The 23,164-nt window shown below is 40.1% G+C and overlaps 1 protein-coding gene and 1 pseudogene across 1 annotated transcript in view; both read right to left on the bottom strand.

Annotated features, from left to right (window-relative positions):
- The window catches only part of Syt10 (synaptotagmin 10), a 60,165-nt gene extending 56,073 nt beyond the window's left edge, over positions 1-4,092 (bottom strand). The window contains exon 1 of the mRNA XM_042264851.2: positions 3,781-4,092. Coding sequence (XP_042120785.1) covers positions 3,781-3,931 — 151 coding nt within the window. The 5' untranslated portion in view covers positions 3,932-4,092. The remainder of the gene's footprint in view (positions 1-3,780) is intronic.
- A 16,013-nt stretch (positions 4,093-20,105) lies between these two features.
- On the bottom strand, positions 20,106-20,485 carry LOC121824245 (large ribosomal subunit protein uL1 pseudogene; annotated as a pseudogene).
- Positions 20,486-23,164: the final 2,679 nt, after the last annotated feature.

The raw sequence follows: 23,164 nt of genomic DNA on the forward strand, positions 1-23,164 counted from the left end.
TTTTGCTTCTGTTTTCATATCTACAAAACAATGACTCCTGGTTAATGATGTAATAACTAACAAAAGTTTTAATGGTGGATTTTTATTGCATCAAGTACTTTCTACTTAAGCAAAGCCGCATGCTTTCCTTTGCTACCGCAATCATTAAGGAAGCCATTTTGTTCATTCAACAAATTATCAGTCAAGTCTCCAGTATGCGCCCCGGATGTTTCCTGCACTGGGGATGTTACAGTAAACAAACCTCTGTCTTCAAAGACATAATATTCTAGTGATTTAAAGTGCACATTAATCTTATCAATGTAAATCTAAAGAGTCTTATTGTGCTTTCAAAATACAGACAAATGCCACCAAGTGGCTCCAATTCATGACTTTTTTTATTTTATAATGGTACAGGAGATAAGGTAGAGACCCTATTTTGAATTTGGAATGCTGGCCTTTTCTGAATTTAGCAATATTGGTTTAACCTTCTTGAGATGCTTGGCTGTAGGCTGAAGTAATGATTTGTGCTTATTTAGTATAGGTTAAGATAAAATGATCACAGTTTCTGCTCAGTAGGCTGCATTTACTAAGTGCACTTTAGACTTTTATTATCAGCTTCTAATTGGGACACAACCTCGTTATAACTCAAAGGGTAGCTCTTTTATACAGATATTCCTACTTAGCTAGAATTTCAATAAACTCAGTACACTTAGTTTATGATACTTTACTCACTCAGCAAATATTTATTGAGTCTTTAGAATGTACCCAGATTTTTCTAGGCATAGAATTATGGACTTAATGTGCACATTAATTGCATCAATGTCGATGAGAAAGAAAATTTTTGTTAAATATCTGCTCAATAATACATTTCTAGAGAGAGAACAGAACGAACTTGGAATAATTTGTCCATTTTTTTTAGAATCTATATTCCCATATTGAAATTGCACAAAACCAAATCTGAAACACTGATGGGTTAAATGCTCATTAAAATATTTATATTAAGGTTAGCCAACCACAGCTGTGATGTGAATGTGGCTGTGAACTTCAATGGTCTTGATTAGCTGTGGATTGGGAGCTCTGACTTTCAAGCAATACAAGTTTCTTAAACTCAATAAACGTCTAAGCAGCAATCAAAACTGTCCAGAAATGAGCCTAAAACCACTTTAAAATGATTATGCATATTATTATAGTATATTTTAGAAATAATACCCAAGACCAAGCTATTATTTTTTTTACATTTCCCATAAGCTTTCTTAATTATATCATGTTGTGCATTAAGTGAATTTGTAGGATAACATATCCATTTTGGGGAAGACAATCAATCGATCAGTGTTTTTTGTTGTTTTTAAACTTCTTCCACATCTAATTCTCTAAAACTTACACACGATGGACTTTGTAGTACTAGTAATGTTGATTCATATCGTGACTTTTACAAAGCATTTTAAAAGGGCAATTTAATTAGCATTAGCTGCTACCTAGGCTTGGTTGGCTGGACTGTGGGCCCTCAGGGGCCACATCTCTGTCTTAGTGATATACTCGAATTCTAACTCCCTTACTGTGGTAATGCCTTTTATCTGAGATTACATTATTCTCTCTCTTGCTATTACTACATGAAAGAATGAACAGGAATGCGATTTCCAATCTCAAGACTGTTACTGTAACATAAAATCAACACCATGAACTGGTCCCTTTCAAAGTGAACCGCTACTTTATCAATAAAAGTCATTGATGCTCGCCTACCTAAGATGTAGTCAACATCAACTATTGGAAGTGCTTTCGTGCAGGAACCTTAACAAAGGGAACACACTGTAAGAAAATCTACGAAACGACATGCATCTGAGTGCCTAACTGATGTAATTAAACATTTAGCAAATAATCATTGACTCTGCTTCAGTGATCCATTAATAGCGGAATGCCACTTTAAAATTAGAGCAGTTTGTTTTTAATTGTTTTGCAGTTTACAAAAGGAAAGAGCAGAGGAATCTTATCTTCATATGTCATATGCAATTTGGGGACTACTCCTCTCTACTGAGAGCTATTTTGTGTGTTCACATATTAGAATATCCCACTTTCATAGTTCATATTTTCCTTAAAGAGAGAAAAATATTCACACAATTGTTTTAGAGTCATTTTTCTTCATTTTCGTTTCCAAGTGAATGTCTTGCAGACTTAGGACTACAGTGATGCACTGTAGTGATTAGGAAAACCTCAGAACTCTTTCTCCAATTTATATACCGTGTTTTATCCTGAATTTACACAATTGCACATTGGGACAGTTTAGAACCAAGTCCTGTTTCAGTTTCCAATTGTCAAGCAATTTCTACATTGCTGGACAACGAGAGTTGGGACACCACTTCTTGGTGTGTGGTCACAAGGGCCAAGAAAGAATAAGAACTAGGAGATACAGCCTCAGCATCAAATGTCAGTGACCAAAACTCATGTCCTTGGAATTGAGTATTCTCGCTTCCTGCACTCTGAGCCTTGGCTCAATGGTGGCTTAAAGACATTGCAGAAGAGCTTGCTCACTTTCTTTACAGAGGTCTCTACAGTCTCAGCACTTAGGTTTTTATTATACCCTTAGCACATCACGCATATCACACATATACACACACACACACACACACACACACAAGCACATGTACACTGCTTAAACGGCCTCTTCCACTGTTCAGTTTCATTTAAGCATCTGACACCCACTAAACAACAGAAATGACATTGGGTTGTGTTTACACATTCAAAAAAAAAAAAAAAAAAAAAAGACTGCTTCCATCACACTGACAGCAGCAATAATGTATCATTCTGCTTCGTGAATCCCTCGTTCTGACAGGTCCAGACAGCTCCCGCCCCTTGCTTCTCTTGCCATCGGCAGAGCGTTTGAAAACCTCAGAGACAGTCCATGTAAACAACCCTAAGTGCCAGCTAAACGGAACCCATTCCCACCCCACAACACTTTCTCTTCCTTTGTTTAGCGATCAGGGTGAATGGTGGAGAAGGAACTGTGTTCTCCTTCTATCTTCGCGCCTCTCTTCTGAGCCTGACTTTGCGGTTGCATTTACCTGTTGCCCTGGTTATCCTCCCGCTCAAGCCAGAAATCCTTGCCCAGAGACCAAAATGACCGGAGAAAACAAAGTGAATGCGACAAGACCCTACTACATAAGGAAACAGGGCATCTCCTAATGACTCCAAGTGACCCTGGGGTCATTTGATCACATCTCCCGCCCCCCCCAACTCCGCTCCCCTCCCCCCTCGCCATTTGCTTCCACGGTTCTGGACGCCAGGAAGTAGTGTGGAAAAAGATTTAGCATCTCTTTTCCGTTTCCTTGACAAGTGGCCCGAGCGTCAGTTATCCATAATCCCTACCCTTCAATCACCGTTGCCAAGAAGCCCTAGAAAAATGACATATGCATTATGAAATGCCTTGGGAGCTTCGGAGAGCTCGACAGGTTGCATCTGAAAGTTACAGCTGAGGGATCCTTTCTGTCTTTAGGGCCGACCCAGCCCGACCTCTATGAACAGGTTCCTTAAGGCCAAGCGTAGATTCTCCCCTCAGGCTGGGTGGTCCAGCGGCGACCTGCAGGACAGGCCAGGGCACTGAGTCCCTGGGGCGCCAGAGCAGCAGGTGGGAGAGCGCGAGAGTCTCCTGGGAGCAGAGCCCCAGCAGGTGCTGGCGACAAACCAAGCGAGCAAGTCGCCGCGGCCGGGCGAGACGGGGGTGGGGGGGTGGGGGAGTGGGGGGTGGCAGCCAGGAAGGTTGCCCCGAAGATACCCCTTGTCCCGTGCAGCGCAGGTTGATCCCCTTACCTGTGCCACCTCCTCCCTGGCTGGCCCTGTCGGCGGGAAAGATGCCCGAGCACTTGTCCCACTCCACCTGGCCCGCGAAGCACAGCTCAGTGATGATGTGCAGTGCCTTTTGGCACAGGCTGCTCACGCCATCCTCCTTGCGGAAACTCATCTTGGCTTCTGTTTGCTGCTTCTTTGATTTCCCTTGGCCCGAGGCTGAGCCCTAGGAGTTGCGAGTTGGCCCCATGGCGGGCGGGCGAGGGCGCAGGAGGGCGGCGAGCGCCGACGGACGCTGCTGCCAGGTCTGCGCTTCTCCTCGGAGCGCTCGCTCGGAGACGCGCGGAGCCCAGCCGGCGGGGAGCGAGGGGCGGCGGCGCGCGGAGCGGCGCCTCCCGGCTGCTAGGCGGCTCGGCCAATAGCAGGCTCGCGCGGGGCAGCGGTGGCAGCGGCGACCCGGCCCTCCCGCGGGTCCCACACACCTACCTGAAGCCCTCTTCTCATCTCCCCCTTTCAATCCGACTTTCCCTGCTCTCTCCCAGACTATGCATCTCTTAAAAAGAAAAAAGAAAGAAAAATAATAAAAGAAAAAAGAAAAAAAAAAAAGCTCTTCCCCATTCTAGACTTGATGAAAATATTATTTTTTCCCTTTTAATAAAAGAGTAATCAAAGGACAGGTCCACGCACCACGCAGAGCAGAATGACACCTGTTTAAAATTTGTTTTCAAAGGACTTGGGACAATGATGATTTAGGGATAGGGAGCTTCCTAGGTGAGAGCACTTAATCAGCAGCAGTTTGGTCCCTCCAAAGCTGGTTTACCGGGCGCTGTGAACATGACATTTTTAATTCATTGCATTTAACCCTCTCAGGTAGATAACAGAACGAAGCATGCCACCCGTCAGGGTTTTATTTATTAAAATCATAACTGGTGACTGAGAAGCGCGGCTTGATCCCCCTTTCTCTTCTGCTACCGGCTTAAAGGGTGCAAAGACAAGACTTCCGCGTTAAAAGGAGGAGGGAAGGGGATCAGGTTAAGTGCAATCTACTACAGGCACACGCTTAACTGTAAAGTAATTGCTTCGAAGTCCTTTTCTCAGCCTGTTTAGAACAAAAGGCTTCAATTGGGGCATCATGAATTCCCCGGTCAGAATTTCTCTAATTCAAATGGGTGTAAGAGACAAACGAAGCTGAAGATACAAAATAAAATTAGGAAACAGTTGCCACAGTCTGTGATAAATGCAACTACCTAGTTTAAAAACCATTTTTCACACCGGCCAGTGAATCGGGTAGATCTTCACTCTTCCTCCCGTCTTCCAATTCTCCAGTCTTATCCCCAGCTGTGTAGCAAGACCACCCGCGGCTACCTCACCTCCCTCTGGGCCTCCTTCTGAGGGGATTAGGCAGAGCTTCTCCCACAGCCTTAGACCCTCACCCCACCCGTTTGTCTGAGCCTCCAAACTCCAGAGGCGCTCCCGGGACCCCTCTGGCTATACCAGCCTAGGAATCAGATAGACAGTCTTCACTTTCTTCCTATGCTCCAAACCTAATTACCCGGATTCATCCCCAGACCTGAAGCGGGCCACCTGCCAGGGCCTCACTTACCTCTCTGCCTCTTATCTCCAGGGGACTATTTAGAGCCTGCCAACAGACCCAGCTTCCCTCCCTCCAATGAACCTTCGCAGCCCCACTGCTCCTAGCCCATTCCCATTTCTTGGGTCAGGTCCCAATACCTGGAAACACTTTCTACCCCAGGAACCCCAGTGGCCATACCCGACAGGGTCTCACAACACACTCCCTACCAGGCACATCTTCTACTCTGTTCAATAGTGCCACTTCCTAGTGAGTAACCATTCAAATCTATGAGAGCATATGGGGCCATTCTCATTCAGACCACCCCAAGGGGGGCGGGTACTGGAATAGACTATCAAACAGGGAGGAGGAAGGAAGAGGGAGGAAAGAGAGGGAATACGGGGAGGGACACTTAAAACTAGGAGCTACTAGAGGGGTCACACAGAAACTTAATGCAGTAGAAGCTTCTAAAATACATACACATATGAAGGTCAGCTAACTGAAATGGCCAAACAATGGAGGAAACAGAGTGCCACCTGGACATCCCTTACCACCAAATGAAGTCTCCAGTTCCAGGAATAAGTTACAGCTAATAGAGTTGTTGTCCAAAAGGGTGACATGGAAACTTCCAAACAACCCAAGCTATTGCCGAGTTTATTTATTGGTGGCTCTCCACTAGCTGACAGTAGAGCCCCATTGATACGCACAATACATGGATACTACACAACTCATTGAACATGGAGAAGTGGAGCTATGGCCTACATAGTGCCTTCACCCCTATGAACTAGTGTTCATGGTATTGGAAGGTACTTTGCATGCTTCTGGAGAAAGATAAACTCCAAACCAGCTACAAACCCTTCCATCTACAACTGTGACCTGCCTGCAAGAGACACTGGGGTGGTAGTGGTACAAAAGTTGTGGGAATAACCAACCAATATCTGATTAGATGTATGTCTTACTCCAGGAGATGGAACTCCTCATACACAATGGTGCTTGGGTGGCCAAGAACCTAAGACTAGATAGACCAGGGCTCCTAATGACATTCTGCTATACTTATCTATCAGTGTCTCCTTGCTCAGCCACCACCAGAGAAGCTTCCTCCTGCAGTAGATGAGAATAAATACGATTCACAGCCAGACAATGGGCACAGAGTGAAAGACTTTGAAATATTTAGTCTTTAATGGGATGTTTCCATCAACTCCCTCCTCTCAGGGTGCAGAGAAACTTGCAGAAGAGGAGGCAAAAAGATTGTAAGAGCCAGAGTGGATGGAGGATACCAAGAAAACAGGGACCTCTAAACACAACAGGACCAACACATATATGAAGTCACAGAGAGGATGGTAGCACAGGTCTGGGGCGCATTGGGGGTCCTAGCGCTGAGAAGAGAAGTACACACACTCACCACCCCCTTCATTACCCAGAAGCTCTCTGTGATTGGTAACTGCTTGCAAAGGAAAATGTAGTTTCTCTAACAGAGTCTCACTGGGTATACAAACCACACTTAAGGCCGGGTCACATGCCCGGCAGTAGATGGTCAACACAAAATGAATTTTTTGGAGATTCTTTGACTCAGGGTTTTTTGTTTTAACCTTACAGTTCTTTGTGTATATATTATGGCCTATGGTTTTGTGTTTTGTGGGATTTATGTGTGCCTCTGCATCTATGTATATTTTTTATTGGCTCTTTTTTCTTCTGCTTGTCATAGCCCACTTCTTTATCTTTTACTTTACTTTATTATTAGTTTTTAGATGCCTGTTTGTTTTCTGACGAGAGAAAAAGAAAGGGCATAGATTTGTCTGGGAGAGGAGGTGGGGGAGGTAAAACCATAATCAGAATATATTATATGAATAAGAAATCCATTTCAATAAAAGGAGATAGAAGGAAATAAAACCATTTTCACGTGATTTATTCCCATATTGTAACCTGAGGGTTTGATTATCTATTATTAGGCAGGAGAGACATAATTTCTGAAAATGAAAATCCTGAACATGCTTGTTTGTCCATTCTGGCAAAATGTATAATTTTGTTTTAAACTATTAGTCAATCCATGGTTCGTGTCTGTTGGATGGACAATATGGTAAAGCTCACAGTAAGTACTAGGCACGGCTGTGCTGTGAGCAAGTATTCATTAGTTGAATCATTTTTACCTGATTCATAGGAAAATTGGGTGGTCTGAGACTATTTTTACCACAGACTAAGAGACACCCAAATCTGCAGGCTTCATGTGATTTTTTTTCTTTATTGCATAATGAGTGGTGGTTTCCAGATAAAAATAAAAATAATTTAATGGCTAATAGAGCCTTTCCTAATCGCCCTTGCCCTCCATTTATGTACAGTCTGGGCAGAACAGTGTGCAGTGCATTGTGCTTTTGAAAGCACTGGTGAGCAAAATGCTATGTGGAGGAACCAACAAATGAGTAATTCATCTTTTATACCACTTCCAGACTCCACTTGCTTGAGCAGAGTGATGCAAATCCCTCTAATAACCCTCTTCTGTTGGATCTCTGCTTCAGTATTAAGCAAACACATTCTGAAAGCAACTTGTTTACCATATCCTGAGCCCATTGCTACTCTCCTTGGTGTTTTTGTAACTTGGGTAAACTTCTCAGTGGTTCTCAACCTTCCTAATGCTGAGACTTAATGTAGTTCCTCGTGTTGTGGTAACCCCTCCCCAACCTTAAGATCTTTGCTAATTTGTAACTGTCATTTTGCTACTGTTATGAGTCCTAATGTAAATATCGGTGTTTTCCCTGGTCTCAGGCAAACTCCTGTGAAAGGGTCCTCCACCCTCAAGGGGTCTTGAAGCACAGATTGGGAACAGCTGATTCAAATGGCTATTCATTTGTTTGAAGCTATTTTTTTCCATCTAAAATGAATGCCCTAAGGTTCTGTCTTTTCTCTTAGTTGTTTGGCCCTTTCCACAAATCATTAACAAATGAGTCAAAACATCGTTACCTGTTGTGAGTGTACAGAGCAGTAGGAGTTTGGTGAAAGCACTACATTCAAGGTCCCCCCACTCCATCCCCACCCCTTGAAGGCAGAACAGTGTGCAGTGCATTGTGCTTTTGAAAGCACTGGTGAGCAAAATGCTATGTGGAGGAACAAACAAATGAGTAAGATGACAAGAATTTAGATTTGTAGTAGTCTTTATTACTATTATTTCTTGCCAATTATTCAGCCTAAAAAGCAAATGCAGCAGTACAGACATGACCTCATGTCCTGATCGACACACGTAGTGAAGGAAATCCTGAAGTAGCGAACTGTTTAGAGTGACAGCCATTGAGCACTGTTTGCTACAAGCACATTACTCAACACCATTAGTTTAAAAATGCTGCTTATGCCTAACATGGTGGCACTCATATCTGTGAATCGCAAGCCAGCCAGGTCTACAGAATGAGATCCTGTCAAACAACAGCAACAACAACAGCAGCAACAGCAACAACAACAACACAAACAACAACAACAACAGCAACAGCAACAGCAACAATAGCACACTACAAAACCATTCCTTTCAGTGACCTCTGTCACCACCTTTCAGTGGCTTTTGTACGATGTATAAGAGAAACTGGTTTGGAAATGAAGAGTCTAAGAGAAACCCTAGTGGTAATTTTGAACATTGAATACTGTGATTCCCCACCCCCTCTTTGCTCAAGCCTCTTCCATTTCCTTCTTTTCCCATTTTCAAGCCCTTTTCCAATCCTCAAGGAGAAAGAGTCATAAGATAAGGGATATGTAGAAATCATTGTCAAGACTAGATTTTCGGCTATTACTTGATCTCAGCACCCAGATGGACACTAAGAGGATGATTAGAAGAAACCTCAGCCTGAACGAAGATCAGAGTCAAGTGTTTAATTTTGTCTTAATATTTTCCTTTTCTATGTGCTACACCCAACTCAGAGTCATAACTTTCTTATTACTTTGTTTAAAATATCCTTTTGTTCTTTGAGGATGTCATACAGTGTGTTCTGACCATATTCACACCCTACTCCTCCCTGTAGCTCCTCCCAGATACACTCTTCCCTCACTACCCACTCTCAATTTCATGTTCTCTTTTGAACATTTTTAAGAAAATAACGCACCAAGTCCTATTTGTGCTGACCATATACTTCTGATGTTGAAGCCATACAATAGAGCTTGGATGATTTATCAAGGGCCTTTCCCTTAAAATGTCTCTTTCTCTCCCAGAAACTATTAACTGTCACTAGCTTCTCAGCTGAAGGAAAAGGATAACAAATCCTTGCTCCATTGTTAGAATGTTAACTAGCTGGATCTCTTGCAGGTCTTGTTCAGGCAACCACAGCTACTGTGAGTTCATGAGTATAGAGAGCAGTTTAGTCACATCTAGAAGACATGTTTTGATCAGTTGTCTCTGACCTCTAGTTCTTACCATCATTTTTGGTGTGTGTGTGTGTGTGTGTGTGTGTGTGTGAGAGAGAGAGAGAGAGAGAGAGAGAGAGAGAGAGAAAGAGAGAGAGAGAGAGAGAGAGAGAGAGAGAGAGAAGGAGAGGAAGAGGAAGATTTATTTATTTTGGGAGTAGTAGATGTCTCATTTGTGCCTAGAACTCCACTGTCACCCTTTTGCCCTTCCTTCCCTATTTGTGTCCCTTTTATTTCCTTCTCTTTTCTGATTTCTCTAGCCAGAACTCCAAGTTTTATATTGAATAGGAGTGGCCATAGTGGACACCTTTATCTTGTTCCTGATTTCAGTTGCTTCAAATTTTTCTCCATTTATCATTATAATGGTTGGTGGCTTTCAGTTTGCCAATAATTGCTTTATTATGTTTCTACATGTTTTTGATTATGAGAGGTTGTTTGATTTTGTCAAAGGCTGTTTTCTCCATCAATTGAGTGGATTTGTAGCTGGAGGGCTTCTCTCCAGCTCCCATCAAGTCCCGGCAGTCCTGCAGCCCACTTATAAAATAAACACACAGACTCTTATATTATTTAAACTGTTTGACCTAATGGCTCAGGCTTCTAGCTATCTAGTTCTTACTCTTAAATTAACCCATTTCTGTAAATCTATACCTTGCCACATGGCTCGTGGCTTACCAGTATCTTACATGTTGGTACTCATGGTGGCAGCTGGCAGTGCCTCCTGACTCAGCCTTCCTGTACCCAGAATTCTCTTCCCCGCTTGCCCCACCTATACTTCCTGCCTGGCTACCAGCCAATCAGGATTTTATTTATGCAGAGCAATATCCACAGCACTTCCCATTTCCTTTTTTTTTAAAAAAGGAAGGTTTTAACTTTCACATAGTAAAATTACATATAATAAAACAATTATCAAGCAAGAATTACAGTTACAATATGTAGTCTATTTATAATATCTAGTCTATTAGTATTTGGCAAAATTAAAGAAGATATCCTATCTATCCTATATTTGTGAGTCTAAGGTTTCATATCTAACTTATCTTTTATCATAACTAAGGAAAATTATAACTATCTAGTCTTTAACTACATCGAAGGCCTCAGAAGGATATAATATTACCTGAGAAATGGGAGAAGGATGCAAACAACTTTTGAGAGTCTTGCGAGAATGGACAGAAACAGCTGACAGCCTGGACAGTCACCTAATGTTTTTCTGTAAAGTTGGGGCATCTGTCTTCAGTCCACAGGCCTAGAGTCTCTTAGTCACTTTTCTCTGTGTCCTGTAGAATGTCTGGCAGTTTCCTCTGTGAAGCAGGAAACTAAAGGACCATTTCACCAAGCGAAGTTCCGTGGTCACCTTCCTATGGGTCCTGCGTGTCCAGTCGATCAAGCAGTCCAGGCAAGAACAGTTTCTTGCCCAAATGGCTATTTTTGCCAAGGTGAAGATAAACTCCATATGGAGTGTCTTCGATGCCCAACCTCCTTTCAAGTAAATCATTGCTGCCAGGAGCAGACATGTCTCACTGTCCAGAAAGTTTAAATTTTTTAAAATATTTTAAATGCCATATTCTGTAGGTCTTTGAAGTGTTTGAAGACTACCTATCTATCTGAAATATATCTATGTATACCTAGAAAACTTAACTAACATGCTACAAATTTGACTATCATAGAAGACTAATTATTAATCTGTATTTCTTAATTATCCATTACAATCTAAATGAGTTACATAAACATAATACCTCAAATGAGAATAGAAATATATATATATATATATATATATATATATATATATATAATAACAAAATTAAGTTTAAACTTGTATCAATAAACTAAAATCCATAGCAATGTAAAACATTTTAAACAAGTTGTTACTCTTTAAAAGTAGGTTCATTAATCTACTTTTTCATCCTATCAAAATTAAACTATCCCCTTTTCTTCTTTAGAAAGAGATTGCATTTATAATCAACCTGTTTTAAATAAAAATATTGGTTTTTCTCTGTCCCACACCAGGGGGCTCTTCTGATATGGGACACAAGAATCTCTTAACCTTTTCTTTTAGTAATGTGCTTGGGTTTAGAGAAGGAGTGAGCCAATTCCATCTCCAAAGACAGCTTGGTTTATTTCAGCATAGCTTCTCTTACTACTCCCTGCTGGAGGGGGGCGCTGTATCTTATGGGGACACAAAGAAAATTTTAGGATTATGGAGTAGTCCGTGGGGGTGTATCATCTGAGCCAGTTGCCTTGAAACCATTCTGGACGTTGGATCATCTGGGCCATGGTGTCATTGGAGACCTTTCAGCGGGTCTTGGCTGGTCAAACCTGATGTATCTTAATCTGGAACAAATCCATAGCCTCTGGCTTTCTGTGGAGACAAAAGCAGAGCCTCCTTTCCAAAGCAACATATCCTTAGATCCAAATTTTGAAGTCAAGGTATCTTTAAAATATACATATTGGTTTAATTCAACAGCTTTTACAACCAGATGTTTTTCTGCAGTTAATAATCCCAAAGACAACATAATCCAGATTCTCTGTGTAATATCCATCTTTACGTGGCTTATTTTTATATTACCTTTACTGACTCTTTAAATACTTTATTTTTAAAAACTATTTTTTATATAACTGTATATATTCCTTTTTCTCTCTCTTCCAAGCCTACGTACATTTTTACACACACTGTAAAGCATTTAAAATCTTGTTCCATCTGAATCTGCCTTATTGTGAATCTATTGTTTTCTCTATCAATTGAATGTCCATGTGATTTTGTCCTTGAGTGTGAAGAATTATGTTTAGTGATTGGAATGAAGCCAGCTAGATGAGGATGATTTTTTTTAATGTGTTCTTAAGAATGATAAAATGCAAGAATTTTATTTAGAATATTCCATCAGGGAGACTGGCCTATGATTTTTTTATTTTTTTGTTTCATCTTTTCCTGGTTTGTGTATTAGAATAATAATGGCACTGTTAAAAGAGCTTGGAAGTGTTCCTCTCTTTTCTGTACTATGGAATGATTTGAGGTGTTAGTTCTTTGAAGGTCTTGTAGAATTACACCCTGAATCAGTTGGGCCCTGGGTTATTGTTTTTTTATTTTTATTTTTTTTTAGTTAGAAAAGTTTTAATTAGTGCTTCTATCACATTGGCTGTTATAAACCTGTATAAATTACTGACTTAATGTCTTGTTTAATTTTGGTAGGTAATACGCATCTATAAATTCATACATTTCTTTTAGACTTTCCAATTAAGTGGAATATAAATTTTTTACTTTAGTTTCTTAAAATTTATTACTTTGTTTTTACATCCGGACCAAAATTTTTCCTTCCTCCTCTCCTCCTGCCCCCCCCTCCTCACATCCCCTCCTCTCCCTCTATTTCTCCCTAGAAAAGGGCAGGCCTCCCATGGACACCAGCCAGCCACTGTATATCAAGCTGCACTAAGACTAGGCCCCTCCTCTTCTATTAAGGCTGGTCGAGGCAATCTGGCAGGATGATAAGATCCCCAAAGCAGGCAACACAGTCAGACTCCCACTGTCAAGAGTCCCACAAGAAGACCGAGCTACACATCCATAACATATGTAGAGGGCCCAGGTCAGTCCCACATGAAGGGGTTAAATTCTTCTACTTTCACAACTGAATTTAAGTTCCAGTTATCTGAGAAGGACAAACCGGTGTCTTTTCCAACAAAGGGCTGTTTATCTACGAGGCCCTCACATTCAGGGTGGAGGGAGCGAACAAACACAGAGGGCCTAGGTCTCCCTCACAGTGTCTCAAGGACAAACCCAGCACCCACCTTCTGGGTCACGTCCAAGCTTGTGCAGATGTGTCCAAAAAATGATAAAGACTAAACCTCAGCCAATTAAAAATATACTAATGTAACTGCTGCTCACATAAACCAGTTATGTAGTTGACCCTGAAACTCCCCTTAGCTGTGTTTAAAAGGAGCCTGTGAGCTTCTCTCCGGGTCACCGTTTTGCCTTTATTTTGGATGTGTGGCCCCAGCATGCTGGTACCTTCACTTTCAAGATGATAAACACTCTTGTTGGTTGCATACATGGATGGTGGTCTTTTTGTGGGACTTCTCCAGGACTCTAACACCACACAGGCTCCTAGTTGTTGGTGCAATCTCTACGAGCCCCCAGGAACCTAGGTTGCTTGGTTCTGTGGGTTTTCTTGTGGTGCCTGTTTGGCCGGGACGTCCAGATCACTCCTGGGAAAGCCCCCATTTTTTTCTCTCTCTCCAAACCCACCTTCTCAGAGAATCTTCAAGGGTGATCACCAAAAAGCCCAATTCCTCATTCTTGATGGCTCCTCCCCAGAAGTTGCCAGCAGCCCAAGACCCCACCTAAAAGTGTAACATAATTGGACACAAACCCAGCTTGTGGCAATGCATCATTACTCCCCGACCCCACACACAAGGTATTTAAGCACCCTGCCTTAGATAGGCCATGTGATTTCCTCTTCACCCACCTCTATCCCTGGGGATGGAAGATCACCCAGGAGTTGCTTTGCCCAAAGAAACCTGTTCTTTTACTTTTTCAATTCAGCTTGATCTGGCTTACTGTGTCAGCAGAGAAACCTATTATCAGGATACAGAAAACCTATTAGTACCCTTGACCCCATTTTAAAGACTATCCTTGTGAGCCTCTGAATTTCCCCAGTATCTGTCCTAACGTCCCCTTTTCCCTTTCTAGTTGTATTAACTTGAGCCTTTTCTCTCTTTATTCTGGTTAATTTGGCTAAGGGCTTGTCAGTTTTGTCTTTTCAAAGAAACAACTCTGTTTCATTGGTTCTATTTCCACCCCCCCTTTCTATCACTAATTTCTTCCCTGATTTTCTTCAGGATTTCTCTCCATCTACTGTTTTTGGGATTGGTTTGTTTTTTGCTTTACCAATGCAGTTAGATGTATCATCAGATTTTTTTTTTAGTCTTTTTTTTTCTATTTCTCTGATTTTTAAAAATGTAAACACTTAAATTTACAAGCTTCCATCTTAGATCTGTCTTCATTGTATCCTGTAGATTTGGATATCTTGTTTTCACTTAATTTTTATGAATTTTTAAATTTATTGATTTCTGCAATGACCCAAGTCGCCACTCAGTAGTGTGTTATTTAATCTCCATCAGTAGTTTCTCCTGCTATTGATTTATAGTTTTATTCCATTGTTTTAAAATAGAATACAGCATACAGTTTCAATTTTCCTATATTTGTTAGGACCTGCTTTGTGTCCTGATATTTGATATACTTTAGAGAAAGGTCTATATGATGCTGAAGAAAATATGTATGCTTTGGTATTTAGATGAAATGTTGTATAGATTTCTATTAAGTCCATTTGATTTATTGTGGGAGCCCGTTTTTGGGTTCCTCGTGGCTTTACCCAGCAGATCCGCATAGAGGATGATTAGGGCCATGGGCCTGAGTGCAGGTGTCTGAAATGGTCTGCACTTGGCTGTGCTGGGGAAGGAGGTCTTTTGCTCCACCCCCTTAGCATCTCTATAAAAACCCTGGGGCAGAGACAGTCGGGGCCCATTGGAATAGGTTCCAGGCCCTCTCGAGGCTATCCTTTATTTTCTATCTGTTTATCTCTGCAATTTAAGTCCTTCCATCTAATATTTCCTGCTGCTTATACTCAAGAAAACTCTAGGGAGCTGTGGGGTTGGTCGGTAAACACCCCACAATTCATGATGTTATTTAATTCCAGTGTTTCTTTATTCATTTTAAAGAGTTGTTTTGTCTGATGGTGAGAGTGGGGGAAGGAACTCACCCACTGTATTGTTTTGGTGTTAATCTGTGACTTTAAATATTGTATTGTTTGCTTTACAAATTTTGATGAGCTTATATTCGGTACATATATACTTAGAATTGTAATTTTCTCTTGATGTATTGAACTCTTGATCAACATGAAGTAAATCTGTTTATCTCATTGGAATAAAAAGTTTTGAAGTCTATCTTGTCAGGTATTAGAATAACAATACCTACTTGTTTCCTGGTTTATTTGCTTGGAAAAATTTTTTTTCCATCCTTTCACCCTAAGATAGTATTTATCTTTGGCAGTAAGATTTTCTTGTGTTTCTTGCAGGCATCAGAGCAAAGGGTTTTGTTTTCTGATCCAATCTGTTGGTCTGTGTCCTTTGATGGGTGAATTTAAGTCACTGATATTTAGAGTTGTTATTGGAAGATGTAAATTACTTCCTGTCATTTTCTTGATTTTTGTATTATTTGGAATTTTCTTAGTCTTCTTTTGATTAGAGAGTCACAGGACACTGCTTATTTTTTAACTCCTAGAGTCCTTTGAGTATATTTATCTTTCTCCTTAGACTGAAATATTCCTTCTAGCATCCTCTGTAGGGCTGGCTTGGCGGTCATGAATTCCTTTAGTCTATGTTTCTCTCACCATTATCTTAGTTAGTGTTCTATTGCTGTGAAGAGCTAGCATGGTCAAGGCAACTTTTATTTAAAAAAGATTTAATTGGGACTTGCTTACAGTTTTAGAGGGTTTGTCCATGATCATCATGGTGGGGAGCAGACAGGCATGACACTGGAGCAGTAGCTGAGAGCTTTATATCCTAATCTGTAAGAAGCAAGCAGGGAGGGTGGGGAACATGACTGACTAGGCTTGCCTAGGATTTTAAAACCTCAAAACCCACCCCCAGTGACACATCTCTGTTGTTTGCTTTTTCTCCTTTTGGGGGGGGGCCTGCCACCCAGCTCCCAAATAAATCACACACAGAGGCTTATTCTTAATAATGAATGCTCAGCTTAGCTTGTCTTATTTCTTGCCAGCTTTCCTTACTTTAAATCATCCCATCTATCTTTTGCCTCTGGGCTTTTCTCATTCTCTTACTTCTGTAAATCTTACTCTTACTCCATGGCTTGCTGTGTAGCTGGGTGGCTGGCCCCTGGAGTCCTTCTCCTTCTCTGGCTACTTCTTCCTTCCTCTCTCGTTCCTTGATCTTTCTTCCTCCAGATTTTTCCTTCTATTTATCCTTTCTCTGCCTGCCAGCCCTGCCTATCCTTTCTCCTGTTTCACTATTGGCTGTTTAGCTTTTAATAAAAAGGCACACTAACACAGCTTCACAGAGTTAAGCAAATGTAACATAAACAAAAGTAACACACCTCAAAATAATATTCAACAACCTATCTCCTCCAATAAGGCCACACTTCCTAATCCTTTCCAAACAGTTCCACTAACTGGGAACCAAACATTCAGACAGAGCCTATGGGGCTCATTCTTGTTCAAATCATCACAACCATCAGTTATTACAGAAAATTATGCTGGATCTATTAGACTGAGTTGGCAATTTGGATCTTTGGAAATTTAAAAGTCAATAGACCAAGTACATCTTGTTTTCATGGTTTGGACTGAAATGTCAGCAATTGTTTTTATGGGCCTTCTTTGTATGTGAGTTGACTCTTCTCTTTTGTATCTTTCAATGTCTTTTCTTTGTTCTATACATTCAGTGTTTTAACTGTAATTTGATGAATGAACTTTCATTTCTATTGTTGACTGGTTTGGTGTTCTTTGTGCCTCTTGCATCCTGATTGGTTTTTCTTTCCTTAGATTTGGGGAATTTTCTTCTATAATGTAATTAAAAACATTTTCTGTACCTTTTACATGAAATTCTTCTCCTTCCTATATGCCTATAATGTGTAGGTTTTTCCTTTCATGGAGTCCCAGCAATTTTTACATATTCAGTTTCTACATTAAAAAATTATCAGTGACCTTAATTAAATGTTTCTATTTCTCCATTTTAATCTTTAAATCCTTGATATTCTACCTTCCACATGATCCATTCTAATTGGTCAGGCTTTTCACTGAACTTTTTATTTGTCCTACTGTGTTTTTTATTTTCATTATTATTTTGATTTGGGTTTTTACTGTATTTCTCTCCCTTACTAAATTCTGCTTTTCTTTCTTTCTTTTTCTTCTACAGTATTTATCTCCCTTATCAAATTCTATTTTTCTTTCTCTCTTTCTCTCTTCCTTCCTTCCTTCCTTTCTTTCTTTCTTTTCTCCTCCTCCTCCTCCTCCTCCTTCTCCTCCTCTTCTTCTTCTTCTTCTTTTTCTTCTTCGAGTGTTCCCTATGTAGCTCTGGATGTCCTGGAACTCACTCTGTAGACCAGGCTGGCCTTGAACTCAGAGATCTGCCTGCCTCTGCCTCCTGAGTGCTGGGATTAAAGGCCTATGTCACCACCACCTGGCTAAATTCTACTTTCATGTCATCAATTGACATCCTTATTTTATTCCTGTGTCTGTTTATGTACTCTTTGAAAATATTTGAGTTCTTTTTTAGTTGGTTTTCCATATTTATAATCATTCTTTTAGAATTTTTCATCTGGAATTTTTTTTCTAAGTCATTCTCATTTGGGTCATTAGTACGAGTTTTAACTTTTGGAGGGAACACAATGTTTTGGTTTTTTTACATTCCATGTCTTTTTGCCCTGGAATCTGCTCATTTGGGATTAGATTGTTGGCTAAGATTTGTCATTGTTTTGGATCTCATGCAGTTTAGGCTTGTTTTGAATTCTATATTTAGTCAGAAATGACTTCAAACTCTTAATCCTCCTGCATTCACTTCTGAAGAACTGGGATTAAGAAACCCAAGTGATTTAGGTTTCTTGTTGGGTTTTGGCTATTTTATTGATTATTTCATTTCCAGAATTTTTATTTTATTATTTTCATAGCATAATTTCCTTGTTAAACTTTTCTTCCATATTTTACAATTTTCGTCAAGGTTATTGAACATTTGATTCACTTTGGCAATTTTCTTTTCTAGTTTCTGAATTTATTTCTTTATTTAATTTCACCTGATATTTAAGTCCTTTATCTGATCATTGAGCATATTAAAAATTAATACTCTGAAATTATTTTTCTGGCATTTTAGCTTTGATTGTCTTTCATTTCTGGTGTTGAGATGTTATAACCTTGTGGAAATATCATGGTGGGCTGTTGTATTATGTTTCTGTGAATATGTAACATGGTGGTTTGAATGAGAATGGCCACTATAGGTTCATATACTTGAATGTTTGGTTTTGAGTTGGTGGAACTGTTTAGAAAGTATTGGGAGGTATGGTCTTATTGGAGGATGATGTAATGGTGTTGGGTTTTGAGGTTTCAAAAGCCCCACTAGGACTCTTCTCTCTCTCTCTGCCTCCTGCCTATAGCATGTAGGATCTCATCTACTGCTACAGCACCATCCCTGCCTGCCTGCTGCCATGCTCCCCTACCATGATAATGTGGACTAACCCTTTGAAATTGTAAGCAAGCCCCAACTTAAATGCTTTTGGTTATAAGTTGCCTTAATCATGCATGGTGTCTCTTCACAACAATAGTAACCCTAAATAAAGCATTTTGTAAGTGACAATAAAAGCTTGTAAACTTTGGAAGGTAAAAGGATTCTTTTCTTAGCAAACAGAAATAGGATCTGCATCTGGACCTTTGTCTTAGTAGCTCTGACAAGCTCTCCTTCAGGCAGTTTTTGGCAAGTGTTTGCTTTTCCAAGAAAAGGGATAGGAGTTTTCACAAGCTGGCAAAACTCAGCTTACCTAAGTCAAATTTAAGCTCATTTAACTCCCACATAACCCTATAGTTCTAGGCATAGATTTCTATTAAGCTATCATAGTAGAGTAGTGATTTGATTTTGTTAGGTATATACAGAAGATAATGAAATATTTATTTATCTAACCTCCTTATTATATTCACACTGATAAAATATGTCTGATGAACTTTTAGGTTCCTTTTACCACTATTCCACACTGTTAAAAGTCTACTCCCACACATTACTTCCAGACTTACACTGGTATGAATTAGAAAACTCAAGAAGTTCTTTTGGGTAGCACCAAGTTCTTCCTCTCTAGTAGCATGTTGAGTCTTGAGTGTGGTTCTACGTCTAGAGGTGCAGATGCAGAGGTCATGAGGAGCTTCAGCACTGTCTTCCTGGATATCTCCTTCAGGCAAGGTCATTGCTGATTTCAATAGCAATGCAAGATTAATTTCCCCCAAAAAAGGTTGGAGAGGGCAATACTGCAGAGGGGGGAAATATGAATGCATCCATCACTAATGTTAGGGAGATTAGTTCCTCAGTCAAAATAAACCCATGGTAATCTGAGAGTTCAATATCCTGAGCCTCACCAGGGTCCTCCATCCCAAGTTACACTATTGAATCTTTCCCAATAAGTGCCCTCATTTTAATTGCCTAGACTCTTGAGTCTGAGACTCTAACTTGTGTTGTAAGCCATTTATTTTGATAAGGGCTTGAATTTGGAGTTTAGTTTCTCAGCCCTAAGGCTGCATGAGAGATTTTTCGCAGAACACACACCAAGGCTTTAGGTTATTTATGTGTACCCAGAACTGGGCAATTCTATCTCTGAGTTCAATGTTCTCTGTTCTTATTTGCTTGTGGTTGGTAGGACTAGGATTTATTAAGATGTATCCTGACATGGGTGCTGTGGCTTGCCCATAGTTCTGGTGAGAAATAAAGCCTTTTGATTCTTCCAGTTCTTGAGCCATAACACCAAGAAACTGAAATGGATGTTGTAGACTATTTCATCACCTGCCATTTTCACATAACCAATCACAAACCAAAAGAACTTGATTACGGACTTTATGCTTTTGACTTTGGCCACTGTGTTTTCATTGTATGACACCAGGAAAGGGAAGTTACCAGCTCTGTTCAGGCCTAGGCCCAGAATTTATGGGATTTGCTTCATCAGAGACCAGAAAAAATAAAGACATCATATTTCTTGGCCATCTTTTGGACCAATTTCTTGTTCTTATTGAGCTTCCTCAGTTCCATAACTATGAGAAATTATTTGTGAGAACAATTTGAGCATCTTTGAAAAGTCCTGTAATTCCTCTTCCTGGTGCATCAGAAGTTTTAATGAAAACTGCTGCTAATGAAAAGGGTCCTAAAATACAAGGGAGACAATTCTCATGTCTCCAAAAGAAGAATGCTATGGTTTCTAAAAATCTACACTAAAGCACTGTCACTAAATGTGGGAGTGGTAGCACACACCTCGCTCTCAGGAGGTAGAGGTTGGAGCATCTCTATGAGTTCAAGGCAACCCTGGTCTATAGAGTGAGATTCTGTCTCAAAACTGATAAAGAAATGGATGTAGGCTTTCTCCTCCAACTATCTTTCCCTCATTCATCACCTTATCCTAGCCCCCAACACTATCAGGCATTTCTTGGGAACTTACAGGCTACCCTATCCAGCTAAGCGGGTAGGTGAGATTCAGAGCTTAACTCTCTCTTCTTTCCACCAAAATCAATCCCCTAGTCTCATCCCTTGCTCTGTAGCAGATTACTTGTTGTGGCTTCTCATCACTCTCTGCCCACATTTGCAGGAGATTAAGCAGATCCTGGTAGAATCCTCCTTTCTTCCCTCCAGTAAACCCCTCATTTCCTATCCAGCCCATTTGCATTCCTAAATGTCAGCTCCTAATACCTGTAAATCCATTTTACCCAGAACTCCAACTGGCCTCACCTATTAGGATCCCAGAAGAATTTCCTACCAGGCAACACAGAGTCACAACACCCTCCTAAGAACCAGAGAGGGCAACAGAAACCAAGGAAGAAAACACCCACCCAATAAAGACAAAACCAAATATCAACACCAAGAATTACTATAATCATCCCAAATCAAGATGCCTAGAGGCTGGTGAAAAAAACACAAAAACAGCCAGGAAAATTTATTATCCAGCAATCCTACTAAAGAATTGAAACATAGCACAAGACAAGGTCCTTAAAATAGGATAGAGGTCTTTAAAGAAGAAATGAATGAATCCCTTAAAGTAATTATGAAACACAAACAAACAGGGATGGAAATTAATAAAACTATTTAAGAGCTAAAAATGGAAATAAAATCAATAGAGAAAACCTAACACTGGGAATTCTGGAAATGAAACATTTAGAAATTTGAATAGGAACTACAGAGGCAAGCTGCATCACCATAGTGCAAGAGATAGAAGAGAGAGTCTCAGACATTGAAGAATAATAGAATGGACACCTGGGTCAAAGAAAATGTTAAATCTAAAAAACTCCTGGCACAAAACTTTCAAGAACATGGGACTCTATGAAAAGATCAAATCTAAGAATAATAGAAATAGAGAAAGAAAAAGGAACTTAAGTCAAAGGCACAGAAAATATTTTCAACAGTAATCATAGGAGAAAATGCCTATCAAGGTACATGAAGCATACAAGACACCAATAAACTGTGCCAGGAAAGAAATTCTTCTTGGCACATAATAATCAAAACACTGAAAGTACTAAACAAAGAAAGGATATTAAAAGCTGCAAGGTAAAAAGACTATGTAATGTACAAAGGCAGACCTATTTGAATAACATCTGACTTCTCAATGGATACTCTAAAAGCCAGTAGGGCCTGTACAGATAGATGTATTACAGACTCTTAAAGACCACAGATGCCAGCCCAGATTACTATATCCAGAAAAACTTCCACAGCATAGATGGAGAAAATAAGATATTTCATGATAAAGCCAAATTTAAACAATGTCTACAAATCCAATCCTACAGAAGGTACTAGAAGGAAAACTCCGACCTAAAAAGGTTAACTATGATCATGAAAATATAGGAAATAATCTCATACTAGCAAAACCAAAAGAAGGGAAGTACACACACATAATCTCTCTCTCTCTCTCTCTCTCTCTCTCTCTCTCTCTCTCTCTCTCTCTCACTCTCACTCTAACACACACACTTACTAGCACACAGACACACTACCACCACCACCACCACCACCACCACCACCACCACCACCACCACCACCAAAGTAACAAGAATCAACAATCATTTGTCATTGTTATCTCTCAATGTCAATGGTCTCCACTCCCTAATTTAAAAAAAAGCTAACAGAATGACTGTGGAAACAGGATCCATCCTTCTGCCGCATCCAAGAAACATATTTCAATATCAAGGATAGACATTATTATCTACTCTGGGCATGCAGACTACCCTTAAGAGTAGTTTATGAATCAAAGAACACATAAAAAAGATCATCCACCATGACCAACTAGGCTTCATCCCAGAGATGAAGAGATAGATGGTTCCATATATGAGAGTCAGCAAATGTAATCCATCATGTAAAAAAACTGAAAGGAAGAAAAAAACATGATCATCTCATTAGATGCAGAAAAGGCCTTTGACAAAATTCAACACCTCTTTATAATAAAAGTATGACAGATTAGAGATACGAGGGACATCATACTCAACATAGTAAAGGCACTTTACAGCAAACCCATAACCAACATCAACTTAAATGGAGAAAAAACTCAAAGCAATTCTACTGAAAACAGGAAAAGACAAGGTTGTTCACTCTTTCCATACCTATTAAGTATAGCATATATAATACCTATTCAGTATTAGCTACAGCAATAGACAACAAAAGGAGATCAAAGGGATACAAATTGTAAAGGAAGAAGTCAAAGTATCTTTATTTACAGATGATATGATAGTATACATAAGT

Source organism: Peromyscus maniculatus, chromosome 20 (assembly GCF_049852395.1).
Source record: "Peromyscus maniculatus bairdii isolate BWxNUB_F1_BW_parent chromosome 20, HU_Pman_BW_mat_3.1, whole genome shotgun sequence".
Classification (NCBI taxonomy): domain Eukaryota; kingdom Metazoa; phylum Chordata; class Mammalia; order Rodentia; family Cricetidae; genus Peromyscus; species Peromyscus maniculatus.